The sequence below is a fragment of the Apteryx rowi genome, unplaced genomic scaffold (assembly GCF_003343035.1).
Source record: "Apteryx rowi isolate R43461 unplaced genomic scaffold, aptRow1 scaffold_17, whole genome shotgun sequence".
Taxonomy (NCBI): Eukaryota; Metazoa; Chordata; class Aves; order Apterygiformes; family Apterygidae; genus Apteryx; species Apteryx rowi.
The window spans coordinates 4,200,203-4,215,204 of record NW_020447974.1 but is presented as its reverse complement, the minus strand read 5'-3'; the positions used below and the strand labels follow the sequence as shown (position 1 = coordinate 4,215,204).

At 35.8% G+C, this 15,002-nt stretch overlaps 1 protein-coding gene across 4 annotated transcripts in view; it reads right to left on the bottom strand.

The window, feature by feature from the left end:
• Positions 1 to 15,002, bottom strand: part of EFL1 (elongation factor like GTPase 1) — a 92,364-nt gene that overhangs the window by 27,524 nt on the left and 49,838 nt on the right. For all 4 annotated transcript variants that reach the window (XM_026060487.1, XM_026060490.1, XM_026060486.1 and 1 more), the window contains one exon: positions 1,260 to 1,391. In XM_026060487.1, coding sequence (XP_025916272.1) covers positions 1,260 to 1,391 — 132 coding nt within the window. The remainder of the gene's footprint in view (positions 1 to 1,259; positions 1,392 to 15,002) is intronic.

Here is a 15,002-nt window from a genome sequence, read left to right as displayed (position 1 = left end):
AGTGTTGGTTCACACGGTGTGCCACTGCAGTTTGGAACAGAGACTTTCAAATTTGTCTTCTACAGTTAAGTCCTCAGAGAGAGAGAAATAGCTGTACCTTTCTTTTAGAGGTTTTTACATGAAGGTTTTGACATGAATTTGAAGACATGCAATTACATTGCAAAAAAGATTCATACGGAAATAATTCATATTTATTTTGAGTCATTTTTTCCAAATAATAAAATGCAGTTTTGAAGTAGACTTGGTGCGGAAGCCCCATGCACCCACACAAGCCAATGTGCTAGGGCACCCCAGAACTATACACAGCTAACTGGCTGATTGCTTTCAAGATAAACCTACAATGACTGAGCTCTGGTTGCCTTCCCCTTACTGCAAACAGCTGCTGATTTTCAGGAAACTTTTGCAGATGTAGCTACCTTTGAGACTTTTGTCCTTCTATGAAATTTGGTGGAAACCAAAGAAATTACCAGGGAGGAGAAATGAAACATTGATATAAGAATAATATTAAAACACGCACACAAACCACMCCACTCAGTAGTTCTAGAATTACATTCCTTTAACATTTTCAACGAATGACTACATTCAGTAGAACCAGAAACATCCAATACTTTCAAAACTGCTTTAACAAATGCATAGTATATGACTACTGGGTATTCAAATGCCTAGGACAAACACAGTTACTAAGATGTCCTATCACTTTCTGAAAAACATGTAATCTTAGTGTTATGAGTCATTTATACTTGAATAGAAAGGCAGTTATTTTGATTCTACTAACACTGCAACAACAAATGCAAACTGGACAGAAATTCAAACGTAGCCAGAGACGTACTACCCTGTTAAAAAAAAATAATAATAAAAAGTGCTACAAATTTTTACCAAGAACTCAATGATACAACATAAAAGAATGTAAGCAGAAGTGAAAAATCCTAAAGACATAATTACCTTGAAAAAGGAGTTTCTTAGTAAAGGAGTATCAGACCTTAGTATCATGCAGCATGCGTTAGATCTGACCATAAAGGGCACAACAAGGTCTTCTGTAACTCCCCAGYAACCAAAACAAGAGCTAACTGGCTAGAAGAATCTCAAAAACAACAAGGTACAGTCATCCAGGTAACATACCTATTCAGTTTCTACTAGGCCAGTCTCTAAATCAACGGATAGATCATAAATTACTCTAACCAGTGGAACCACTGGGAGTGGGAAACTGGGTTGCTATCAGGTTAGTTTTCCTTACCAACCCCATTCACCTTTAAACTTACTTGGATGTTTTGGTTCAACAGCTACCCGCACAATTGGTGTAGCTTCAAAGTTGAGAGGTGTAAATGGTGGACAAGCTGGTGACGTTGACAATGTTGCAGATTTCAGCACAAAATCCTGCAAGCCTCCTATTCCTAACAGGAATCAAGCAGAAAGAAAAAAAAAAAAAACTGTCAAATTAGATAATGCTAAACACATGATCATAAAGCTATAAAAAAGCCAAAATTTCTAATTACAAAAAGCAGAACTTAAAACTCCTCACTGTCCATATAAGGTATTTGTTAAAATGTTTGTGCACAACCTGGGTACTCAACACTCTGGTGTGAGATTGGATAATCCATCTCAGTTCCCATTGCTTTCCCTTTATATCTTAAAAAGTCATGCTTTAAACTTTAAAGAGCAGAAAGAAGATGAGGGCTTCCCCCCCGCCCCTTTAATATGCCCAGTCCCTTTTACAGTTATTTCTGGTAGTTTAAATTTAGAAAAATTTAGATTTGAAGTAACCTCCAAAGGTCACCTAATCCAACCTCCAGCCCAAAGCAGGGTTAACTTCAAAGTTCAAGTTTCTCAGGGCCTTGTTCAGTCAAGGTTTAAAGACCTCCAAGGATGGAGACTCCACACCTTCTCCGGCCAACCTGTTCCAATGCTTAAGCACCCTCATTGCGAGTAAGGTTTTTTTTTTTTTTTTTTCCTTATGCCCATCTGGAATTCCCCTTTTCTGCAACTTGATTCTTGTAACAGATTAACTCACAGTAAGTTACTAATTCTAATCCTAATATATTTTGTAATGTTGGCACATTGGARAAAAATAAGCCTAAATCATAAGAAAAAAATATTACAGAAAAAGATACTAGCTATAAATCTACAAAAYAGCTGCTGTAAATCCATATTTAGCCTTGGCTAGCTGGTTTGCACACTTAACATTCAAGACGATTCAAAATTATTGCTTTCAAATTCCTAACCAATAGGACATCATTCATAATTCAGAGCTACAAACACACTACTGCAAGTGGGTGAGTAATAAAGACAACAAAGCTGATATTGATATATACAGTCACTTCTGATTCTCCCTCAATGATAAGCAATGAGCCTTTCAATACACCTAGTGAAGTATAAATTAAAAACAAATATAATTTATTACAAGAAAACTGAAACCTTTAGCTCATAATCTATACCTGCTTAAAAATTAAATTTGCATTTGTAGATTGCAGTGTATTTGTGTTCCTTCCTCCTCATTCTCTCTTGCATGCCAGAGCAGGGATAAGCAAGGAAGTTCTTCATCCCAGTCCTCCATTATCACCCTAATACACTTCCAGGTTCTTTTTTGGCTTGGTCTTCTGTATTTGAGGCCAGAAACAAAGAGGGTCAGTTCCACCCTATGAGATCATGAGGGAGTTTAAATTCTGAAGAGCCAGTCTGCTGCAGAATCATCAGCTGCAGGATCAGGCTGTTTAAGGCTGAGTGTCTGAGCAGTAGGATGTGCCAAAACCTGAAATGTCACTGCTTAAGAAAACCTGCCTCAAAATAACTGGAAGAACAACAACATTCAACAGCTTTAAATACAGAACAGCAGATGCTACAAAGAAAATAAATCTGTATAAACTCGATGTTGCACCTAACCCATGACCAGCATGTATTTCCTCTTTTTTGCTTATTCAACATGTGGTTTGAATGAAAAACATATGCTGGATCATCATCACCAGAGACTGAGTAGAGGGGATGGTCCATTTTATTCTGATCTTCTCCAGCTGGTAAAAAGAAAATGACTTAGAGTGGGAGATAAATGGCTTCTTTTCACAGTATAATGTGAACCAGAGAAATCAGGTTACCAAATCTATTATTTTGGATCAACTTACTCTTCTGTTGACAGAAGTTATAGTATTCTTATTGCCATAAAAAAAAAAATCTAAAGCTCTCTGCTCATTTGTTTCATATTTGAAGGTAGAAGTACATGTATTACACTGGTGTCTGGAAACAGCAATATGCTACAATTGAAGAAATCTGTCAGCTTCCCATGAAATTGTTAGATTTACAACCCGAGCATTTTAATTGCTTCACTGTAGGGTTAAGCATACAGAAATACCCAGCCCTGATGAATCTATTTATTTATTTAAACATTTTTGATACTGAATGTTGTCAAAAAGTCCTTTATAAAGATTAAAGATTTTTGGACACTTTTTTGCATAATATGATTATGAAAAAGTAATTGCTAATGTACTTTCTGAATAGTATTAGATGAAGATGTTACACAACTAATTCAAAAGTACCACATAAAATGTCAATATAAGAATTCTATTAATTATGCTGATATATCAATCTCAAACTTATTGTTTAACTCACTGAAATACAATGTACTGCTTGAGATCATGGATATTCTAAGCATATAATATATACGTTAATTAGTTGACCAGAGTTAGAAAAGCCACTTCAAAGCTGAGCTTATGAATTTGCCTCCCATTTTAAGACTGCTTTTGTTCCGTTCAGTCTGTCATGATATCTCTAACATATCACAGAAATATTTTCCTTCTCATTTCTTTTACAGTACAATAATTTTCAAAAAGATGTGAAGGAACCAGAGAGAAGAAAAAATTGCTTAATCAAGGAAGGTTAAAAAGTCTACTGCTACTTTATGACTTTTACTTTATGTTTTAAGATAGCTTAAAGAATGAAATACTAAAAAGCATTATAAGTACTCATCCCTCAAAAAACAATGAAGTGTACAAGGTATGTAATTTGCCACTCAGTTAACTAAATATGCCTTTAGGCAGTTTGTTGTACATTGCTTCTTCTCCCCCCCCCTTCCCTTTTTTCAAAAGAGAAGCTCTAGAAAAGCTCTAGTTGAAATGTCTACAGGAATTTTTACACGTGAGAATTAACAAGACCAGGAAACTGCTTCTGTTTATTAACTCTGACTGTGGAGTGCCATCTAAATTCCCAATTTTATAGAAGAGAAAATGGTAAAGTCTGATTGTTCTGAGAATTGTGTAAACTTTGAAAAGAAAGAGTTTCTAATGAACCTCTCATTTTGCTATATACTGTGTAACAGGACTCTACTTCTAGCACTATACTTGGGGGAGTAAAGCCTTTTCTTCCCAGTGAGAAGTCAAAGAACCTTTACACATTTTACCTTCACTCTTCTTGACTGAAAGCCAGTTCATATGGCAAAGACCACTATCTACTAAATAGTTACTGTTGTAAATATCTTCTTTCTTGTGCATAATCCTGTTGAGATTACGGGGGTTACAACGTAGAAAACTGGAAAGCAGGCTACACAGGCTGAAAGGTCAGATCTACCTATGGATATCAAATGAGATGTGATACTAAGTAAGAGACTAGATTACTTTTCTTAAATTCTATATCTAAATGCTTTGCTCCTACTGCAGGATAATATTTTTGTTTTAAAAAAAGCATTCTGACATACTAGTGGTCACCAAAGAAAGAATCACAGTGCCTGAACTCAATCGGACTTGAATAATAAGAGACACTGACAAAAATACCATTGTCCAGGGCCCAGTCTATGTGCCAAAGGACTTCACTGAGAGAAAGGTAATGTTACAAAGCTTAATGCTAAAATGGAAACACTCAGACAAAGCAACACTAGTTCTGCAAACTTGATACCATCTCTGAGAAAAACAGGCAAGCTTCCAAATATTATGTGGAGATACAATTTAAAAAAAAGATTAGAAATGGTATCTCTTGCCCTAATGAAGCCAATCCTACAGAGAATTGGTTATCAAACTGATTTTCCATAGCATATATTAAGAGTATTTGTCCACACAGAAATGTAACTGGATACTCGCTCTTTACAGAGACCCTATTCAGATTACTCTGACAAATGGTTCACACTGATCAGAAATAAACATATTTTGAAGTGTTAAAGCTATTATTTCAATAGTAACTGTCAGTCTGTAGGTTGAGAATAAATACTGAATTTAAGACTTCTCCTTAATAGACAAGGAACTCATTATCAGCCTATGAAATAATGTTAAGGACAATTTTCTGAGTTCCGTTGTTTGACATTTAGAAGTAGACTGAATTATGGTGTAGAACACAGAATTCCTACACAGATGCAGAAATGCTAGATTTACAGAGGTCCTCCTTTTGTTGAGTGCTTTATAACTATTACTTGTCCTAGAAGATAAGGATACTAAATTAAGTATATACTTACTTGCATCACTGGTGTTTTAAACTACATGGTAAAAATAGATCAGAACATCATGACTGAAATTTTCAAAGGAGTAGGAGATTTAAGACAAACCTACATTTACTTTCTGCCTCTGTGTCTTGCTGGTAACCACCACACCTCAGACACTAATTTTGCAGCCTTTAAAGATAAAGTACACTTTTCCAGCTAAATTCAGCTATCAAGATCAGAACACATAATAGATCAATTTCAAGATATACATAATTAGTTTCTTTTGATGTAGAAAGATTTAGCATTCAATGTTCTTTCAGAAAAAAAAATTGCAGCAGACACCACCACCATGCAAAACTGCTTCAATCAGATAAGGAAATAATTCAGTTTGCAGTGTGAAAATCAAACAAAGAAGAATAAGAGCTGCTTAAATTTTAACTTCTGCCACATTGTTACTAGCCTTAGCATATCAGTTCAGAGGATCTTTATCTTCTCTCGCTGATGATATCACCACTTAAGCATCCTTGGCTGCTGTGGAATGGAGACATGTCAAGCTTTGGACTAACACCATAAGGAACTAAGTAAAGCAAAGAGCTAATGTTAATCTTCCCAGTAAGGCTGCGTCCCCACTGAAATATATCGTTTCTTATCAACATTGTTTGTTTAGAAAGATTAAGACTTTACAACATGCAAAGCCTCCTGGTTTAAATGCTCCAGGCAACAGCACTGTGTATCAGCAAAGAAAGATTACGCAAGCTCATTCTAAATCCATGTAAAAGGTGTGATACAAACTCCGTTAATATACACAATCTAAAATCTTAAGACTAGCATCTGCCCTTTGTTTCAAAGAGTTTACAAACAGACTAGAACCTTTATGATTTTCTTTGGACAGTAATAAAGATCAAATATTTTTAATTTTTATTTCCCCCCTTGTGAGAGACATCTGAAAAGAAACATTTTTAAAAGGAAGTATTAGAAACAGATACAAGGAAGCAAATTCACAAATCTATCTTAATAATATAATTCTCACATTTCCAGTTTCTCCTCAAAATAAGCAAGCTAAATGCCAACTAAAATAAAGAGAAGGGTGAAATACATTCATCAAATAATTCTAAAATCATCAAGAAATTAATGAAAATAGCCCCAAATCAATCATCATTCCCCTTCAGATCTATCCACAGAATTCTCCTTTGCCCAATACCTAGAATAAACCTGGAAAAGGTTATACCATTAGCTCACTGTTACCTATTAGGGTGACTAATAACGGTTCACTGTTTCCTTGTACACTTTATGCATCAACCCTTATCTCTCCACTACCATCTGTAATTAAAAAAAAGAAGAGGGCTTCTGCAAGTGGAAACAGGCTTTTTGTAGAAATGAAACTCAGTTACAATAGTGTCTTTTATATTCAGGGTATCTTAAAATGTTTTACAAATTACTGGGGTTAAATGCTGGTAACTGCAGGGACTTTGGACAAGTAAGTAGCTACTATGGCTGAAGAATACCTTGCTTTATACATTTAGCTCCTCAGATTTTAAGCATGTTTCTCTTGAGTCTCACGGGCACTGCATCGAAACATCTGAGGGCAGAACTTGACCTTTCTGTATTAGAAACTTTCTGAARGAGAAGGGAATGTAAATCAAGACAGACCACATTCTAGCTGAGATTTCATCAACTTTTTCCATAATGCAGACCACATGTTAGCACAGATTGCCAACRAGCCTCCTCTTCTCATCTCTAATTGTGTACTTCCCCCTCAATCATTATTACCTGCTTCTGTGGGAAGTGAAATTGCTTGTATGGAAAATAGAATATTGTAAAATATGTGCATGGTTTTAGCTATTTTCACAGCTTTCCAATGATTTGGGGAAAAAAGTTAATTCATCATTTTCTATTTCACTTCCTCTTTCCCAAGGTGTTTCCCTTCAGCTGAGGCGGTACCACTCATGCAGCTAAATCTCTAAAGATCACAGGCTTTAGAAGCCTCTGCCCCAATTTCTTCACGGGTTTCAAAGAAACAAGTTCAACCTAAACATGTGCTAGAGATTAGGAAGCAGAAACTTGAATTCAATTCCTCAATACACAGGAGTTATAACACTACACTTTTACTGCAGAACTTCACTTCTAGGTTCACAGCAGTCTGAGGGGGAAATGGGCATAACTTTCTGGCCAGATGAGAGGAAACTGTCAGCCATATTATTATTAAAGTTATAACAAAATTCTCTTCCCCAAGGGACACAATCACGTGACAGTACATTAAATGCAGGAAGTGACTGTTGACACAAGAAGCACCTCAATGCTTTCATACTGAGTCACTGAGCAGTAAGGACCRAAAAAGTATGAAGGCAGCTCATTGAGCTCTTTCAGGAAAAAGGCTAGAAGTTCACAAAACAAAACGTTAGGTCTGCTTTTAAAAGAACTTCAAGGTACCTGTAAAAACGAGAATTTTTAAGATGTAACATCAAACACAGCAATAATGTGATTTAACAGCGTGTTCACCTAAAATTTCCTGTTACAAGATTACATTTTCAAAAGAGGACTGCAAATTTATATAATGAGTAAACAAGCATCATTTATCTGGTGCAGAGATTCTTTGGAAAAAATACTGTACATGTAATTAAGTACTTAGAGTGCATAACATACACATTTCCTAATTGTTGACTGAGTTGGCAATTGCAATTATGATCTTTCGCATACTTTCCTAGGGCTAGAATAAAAACAGTTTCAAGAAAACTGTAGAAAACCTTTACATTAAGTGGTTAATGGTGATAAAGTGAGCRGATAGGAGGACCATCTGCACCCAGTAGTGGTGAAAAGACAAACTCCAAAACAGTTTACTGTAAAGAAGCTATTTGGTAAAATACTAAATTTACCTTAAAGTAAACTGATTTTGGTTTAATTTTGTTAACACTCCAAATCTGATTTCTGGGTTTACAAGCAAGTGCAGCCAAAATGAAATATTGATTTCTAATTTGTGGAGTGAAGCAATAAATACAGAAGATGGAAGTATTTCAGATAATGATGTTCTCTTGTGCTACAAAATTATTTGTCATGTTATACTACTTTTTGGAGAATGGAACTAAAGTAAGTGAACCTGACTTTTAAATATTTATGGTTAAACTTAATTTTAGTACAGAAACTCAAAAAGAAAGTTCATGCTTAGGTCTGTAACCTATCCCCCTCCCTGCTTAAGAAACTTTAATCCAACTTAAATTAGCTTTCATCTTTTAACCGTAAACAATTCATGATATAGCCAATGATCTTTTGTGATTTTATAAAAAAGTTAATTCTTTCACTAAGGAGTATACATAAAATACATTTTGTCTGAGCCTATACATTATAATTTCCTTCCACACCATCAGCACAAGTTGACATCACTTGAAAGTATCAGTACTGAACAACAACAGTAAGTACGCGGACAGGTATGTGTGCAACATGACCACATCGGCACTGGAAGCTAAACTTCAGTTAGCCTGTACATCAAATAAATACTTCCATTACATGTGGAAAGCATTTAGCACCACACAAAAGTCTTTAAGGGTTTTTGAAACATAAACCAAATTTTAGATTTATAATTACTTCGAACAAACTATTGTAATTTGACCTGACAGCAACACATCTGAATTTATTTAATTTTTTAAAAATGGCTACTAGAACTTGAGAGGCAGTTCAGCTTTGTTGCTGTCCCAAACAAATGGAATTTAGGAATGATTACTTTAATGTATTTACTTTGATAATCTAAAAACCCTTTGAAATGCTCATGTAATTTTCTTTATCATATTGTGCTTTAGYAAATAAATCCATAAAATTGCATATTGTACTGAAAAACAGATCAGCTCAATTCATGTAGAACATTCTAGGCAAGGGAAAGACTTTGCCTAGCAATCATCTGTAAGGCAAAAGAGTCTTCCAGAAGCTCCCTAAAGAGAATACACACACACACTTGGAAGGGTAAGTTTTGTAATGACTTTTCTGAAGACAGAAAAAGATGGGGCTAATGACCCTTCACAAAGCTGTTCTGTACCTAATGGTAAATTCATAATAAATCATAGCCATGAAAAAAAGTCAATAAAACGCAAGAAAAAGATGAAGTGTTCAGCAGAATGTTTTAGTCAGAAAGGTTTGGTACAAATACCCAAATAAGTTTGCAAAAGGAACATATACTAAACACCCAAAGATAATCCACCTTCAAAGTAGCAGAAGAACAAGACAAATCTCCTCTATGCTCCAGAAATCCTCTAGCAAAGACAAAGTTCACATTGTTCACATTTCCGAGGTTAAAAAGGAGAAAATTCAAACAACTAAAAAAAAATTCTAACTCACTGAGTATATTGTAAGGGGGAAAAAGAAAGAGCACATGAGAGGAAAAGAGCACATGTGAGGAAAAAAAAATAGAGAAAATCTGACTCTAACCTTTTGCAGGCCCACCATTAGTCACTTTAGTTATGCACACAAGTTTAATTCAGGAAAAATGAATTAAAATGGGATCCTATTTTCTTAATTCTATAACATGATTATAAACTATATAATAGAAAATATAAAACAATCACTTCTCACCTTACTTTATTAAAATATTCTTAATATATTTTACCTACATTGAAGTGTATATAGAACTTCAGAAGAGGAAAGGGGGGGGGCCCTTTCCCCCTCTCCCCCCCCCCCCAAAATTATGTGCTATAAGGTTGGGCCTGATAGGAGTTTAATACCACTGGAAAGCAGATGAAGGCAAAACATTTCTATTAAAAAATGTACTAAAGTTCAAAACTTATTTTTACGTAGACACTGGGAAGAGATTAAAAAATACACACTATTTTAATTTTTTTTTTTTTTAAATCAGAGTATTTGAGGCATGATGAAAGTGAGTGAAAAATCTAAAGTTCAGGAAGGTTTTGAACACAATAACAAACCGAATTCTGATTTCCTGACTCAACTTTTCCCAGAAGAGAACAAAATAACTAGTTTCAGCTAATAGATCAGCTAATATGAAATTATTTCTTCTGAAATCAGGCTAGAAATAGCATAGCCTAACAACCAATAGACCATTAAGAGAAAACATCTTTTTTTTTTTTTTTTTTAATTCAGCTTTAGTACTATTCCCTGAAAATGGGCAGACTTCATTCATATACTGTTTTCTTAAACTGTAGATTATAAGAAATCAGTAACATCTGTTACTTCCCAGAATCAATTGTAAGCAGTGTTAAAATTAATGAGGCCTTCAGGCACTGATCTTGCAAGGAATTCATTTTGATCTGTAGAAGTCTGGGAGGTTTTGTCATGTTGTGCCTAGAAAAGGCTACACAAACATATTGCTACAAGTTCTGCATTAGATATCCAAGGGATATGGGGAATTTAAAACTACTGCTGGAGTATCAGTGAGAAAGATTAAAAACTCACTGATTTTTTTCTCCTTTCTTGTGCTAGATTTTAGAATTTGTTTAACTGGGGGATCTAAATATGCTCAATTTACTTCATCAGTTAAAATAGAATATGAGACCTTTATCACTCAAAACATCAGGTAAGTACACAGATAGACTAATCAGTTACTAGGATATTTCAAACATCACAAGAAGCATACCAGTGACCAAAGGCACATAATATCCTGTGGGAAATGCCCTACTGAGTCAGTGACCATTTTTCCTGCTAACCTGTAAGATATGCAAGTAACTAATCCAAATTCAAATTTCCAAGACCTGAGCCTATTACTATTCCCAATGCCTAACTCTTTCCTTCTAAGGCAATTTCCCACCACATTGCAATTGCTTATAAATGATTTCTGCTTGCTTATTTGGTAAATACAGCATGGTCTTCCAAAGCACCACAAAAAATGGATAATTTCAGTTTACATTATAYAGAAGTTGATGCTCATTTTAATTAAAATATTTTTCAAGAATGACAAAGAATAAAATACAATTTGACCTGAAGCTACAAGAAATCTTTAAATAGCTCATTTGTAGTTACAAGCAATAATATTTGGGGGAATAATTAATTAGAAGAAAGATTCTAACAGGGGAAACCACTTTTCCAATGCCTTGGACTATGAGCCTTTGACGTAATGGGTGTAAAAACAGATGGCATTAGAGGAAACAGGAAAATGTCTTAAATACACTTGTTATATCACCAGCCTAATAAGTTTCTAATAATGAGTTATTTGATAACRCTTTTCAGCTTAACAGCAAAATAAATTGAAAATATAAAGATAAAACATACAGATAAAAAAACCGAAAACAATAAACCATTTATTGCCACCCAACAACCTACTACAACTGGGCCATAAGTACTGTTCTCAGAGTGGAAAGCAATGTGCTCTAAATACCACAGATAAAATGAACTGGAAGAGAGACAAGATTTTCGGTGAAAAGTAATGATGGAATCCCAAAACAGGTTATCTCAAAAGATGTACATTAATACTTGACAAAAGTACCCGAAAAATACCAAATAGTAAAACTCTGCAAAAAATGTCCTGCTAGCTCTTCATTATTCTGCCCAAAACAGGATTTTGACACAGTGATACAAAAACTCTTATTTTTTCCCGAAAAAAATTAAAACTGTATTTGAATCATGATGGTCACAATTCAGCTTCATGTCAAGTATTTCCGGCAGTCTCCATCTATGAAAACTTAAAAATTAAGACTGTTACTCCTCATCCCCTCCCTAATTTTTAGTTCCAAAGAAAAAGACTGCCATTTTCCCACTAATTTTTTTTATTACTCCAGTTAAAATATTGAGAGTTATCACTGTAATTCATACTCCATATAGCTTTGCCTTCCTAAAATATTAAAACATTCATTTTATTGCCTTTAGGTCAATAAGACTATAGGAGAAAATATACAGAAGAGATCATTCTTAAGATATGAGAATTCTTAGCAATAGCATGGAAGACCATCTAACTGAATTCGGCTTTAAAATGCTCCTTTATTTTTAAAAGGAGAAAAGAAATAGAATTAACCCGCCCCTTCATTTTTAATGCCCCTTACAAAATAGTAAGATTTGATTTTACTGATGCCCCAATTGGCATGCACAGATACCATCCCCAAAACTGCTCCCTTCATTTGTTGAAAACAAGCACAAGCCTCAGACTGACAGAAGACACCAGGAAGGGAGCCCCAGGGCTTTAACATCTCCACACCAGATAATCCCTTAATGCTTAATTTTCTTTCCACCGGACATAACACCAGACACAGAGTGCTTCATTTGTATTAAAGGGTAAAAGGGGAACAGACCCAGCTCCAAAAGGCAGAGTCTAAGAATGCCATCTTGAGGAGAATGAATATGATCTAACAACTAGTTGCCCTCCAAAAGGGCACTTCTGGCTGCGTGATCCTATGCCTTCCCCAGCACCAGCACTTGTCAGAGGCTGGGTGAGCTGATTCAGGGCGCTAAATCAGAAGAAAACCAGCTTAACAAAAAGGCATTTTCCACCTTCCCCCTTTTCACTCCCTGAACTAACAGAACAGGAACACATTTGTAAAAGACACTGCTTCTGACATGCCACCCGAGAAAAAGCAAACTGAAATATTAATCAGAGTGAAACACCTATGGCGTGCTGAGGCCATCGGGAAGAAGTAGTAACAACTGACGCTGCAGGTTTAACAATCAGCACGTTATAAAACTAGCTAAGAGACCTTTCTCTCTCCCGTCCATGTAGAACAGGGAGTTAACACCTCAGGGTCCTGAAGCAAGTTAGTCTGCCTYCCTGCCGCCCCTCAGCAACTGGATGGCTCTGGCTGCCGTTCTGCTGACTAAACAGAGCAGTCCATGAATGCAGTATCATGTATCACCCACCAGCAGCAACAGCGGCTCCGTGGCTGCTGCTGCAAGGCAAAGCAAAATCTTAAAACACARGACGTCAGCTGCTTTTCTGAACAAAAGAAATGTGACCATTTGCCACTGCTAGGTATCAGCTTCAAATACTTCAGAGGGGTTCTTGGGCATATGCGTTTCGTTTCTACTAAAAATGGTTCATGATATACTTGATTACTTAAATAACTTTTCTTAGTGTGTTGGAAGCATTGCTTCCAACACACTATGTCATACTTCCTGATGGGATTATTTATACAAAAGAATCCCTTAAAAATGGAGTATGTTTTTAGTCTCATTACATAAGTTGCTTTTACTTTGGAAATCACATGTTCTCCCCTCAACCACTTTTAAACACATTGGTCAKGTTCCACTAAGCTTAACAGGGCGAGAGCAAGCGAGAGAACCCTCTGTTCAGATAAAATTCCATTTCCACAAGTTATGTAAAATTAAYGGCTAAGAACAGAAAAGAGACCAAAATTGGTGAGCTCACTGAAAAAAGGGCAGGCAAAACATGATCGTTATATATTCTGCTTGGAAGCAGCTGTCTGGCGACCAGCACGCACACACTGGCCGGCCAATGGGGACACCCACAGTTGCAGGAGAGGCGTAGCTTGGGGGCAAGCTGAGGATTTTAAGGACACCAGTCCACAGGAATCTCAGCTTTGCTAGTACCACTGCTCAAAGAATTTGTTTTTTGAACATGTCACAAAACAATTAGTTTTTTGGAGAGAAGATCTGAAAGTTTTAACCGCCACGATTCCATACATTTCAGCTCCTGTTTTGAATGCTTCTCAAAACACAACTCGTTGCATCACTAAATGACGTAGGTTGTCATTCAGAATTCCTCAAATGTGCTTTCAAGTTCCTTGCCCTTGACAGCACCAGCAGACTGAAGAAGGGGGAAACAGCTTGAAGAATCTCATTGTTGATATTTAAACACAATAACTGATGTAACAGGAAATGCCAGCAGGTTCATGTCTTCTTCTTGATTAATGGAGTCACAGTCATGCAACTGACAATGGTTGACCCAATACTTTAATATTGCACAATACATTATTTATACAAATCTTAGCATGTGACATTTGGAAAACACCAAGTATTTAAATGAATATTTGTTGCTCAATAACATATTTCAGAAATCCAATTAGTAACCGAGACGGACTTCTATCAAAGCTGGCAGTGACAATACTTTACCCTCTGAAGCATAAATTGAGCATAGCAAATAAACTGACTTATCCTCAATATATTAACCTAATCAATTGCATAATTTACATATTCAGAGCAGGGTTTTTTCAGAAGTGCCCTGTGTTGGTTCAGGTCTGCTTACATTCAAGTCAACAATAGTGGGCTTAAACCAAGTGCCTTTGAAAAAAGGTGCCCACTTCAAATTCTTTAGGATGACAGAAATCTCTCCACTCTGAAAGGAAAAGCTTTCACTGAAGTTTCAGATGGGGTCCCTGTATTCATTACATTTTTTCTAATGGAATTTCTAATGGAATTTCTAATGGAATTACCTTCCTTACACAAATAGGCTCAGAAACAAAGATGGTGATACAAAAAAATTCACCATCAAATTAGGTGAACTACCTACCAAAACCTATATGCACAAGGGACACTTACCAAGCACAGAACTCCACAAAAACACAAGCTAGAGTCCATAACTTCTATGACTGAAGAGCAGCCTTGGAAAATGGAGCCTCTCATTTTTTAAAAATAGTGACCTGAGTTCTGCCCAGATCCATAGCAGACCTCACTGAAGAGAATTTGATAGCAAGGACCAAAATGGGTTAGCAAAGAGCTGTATTTATTT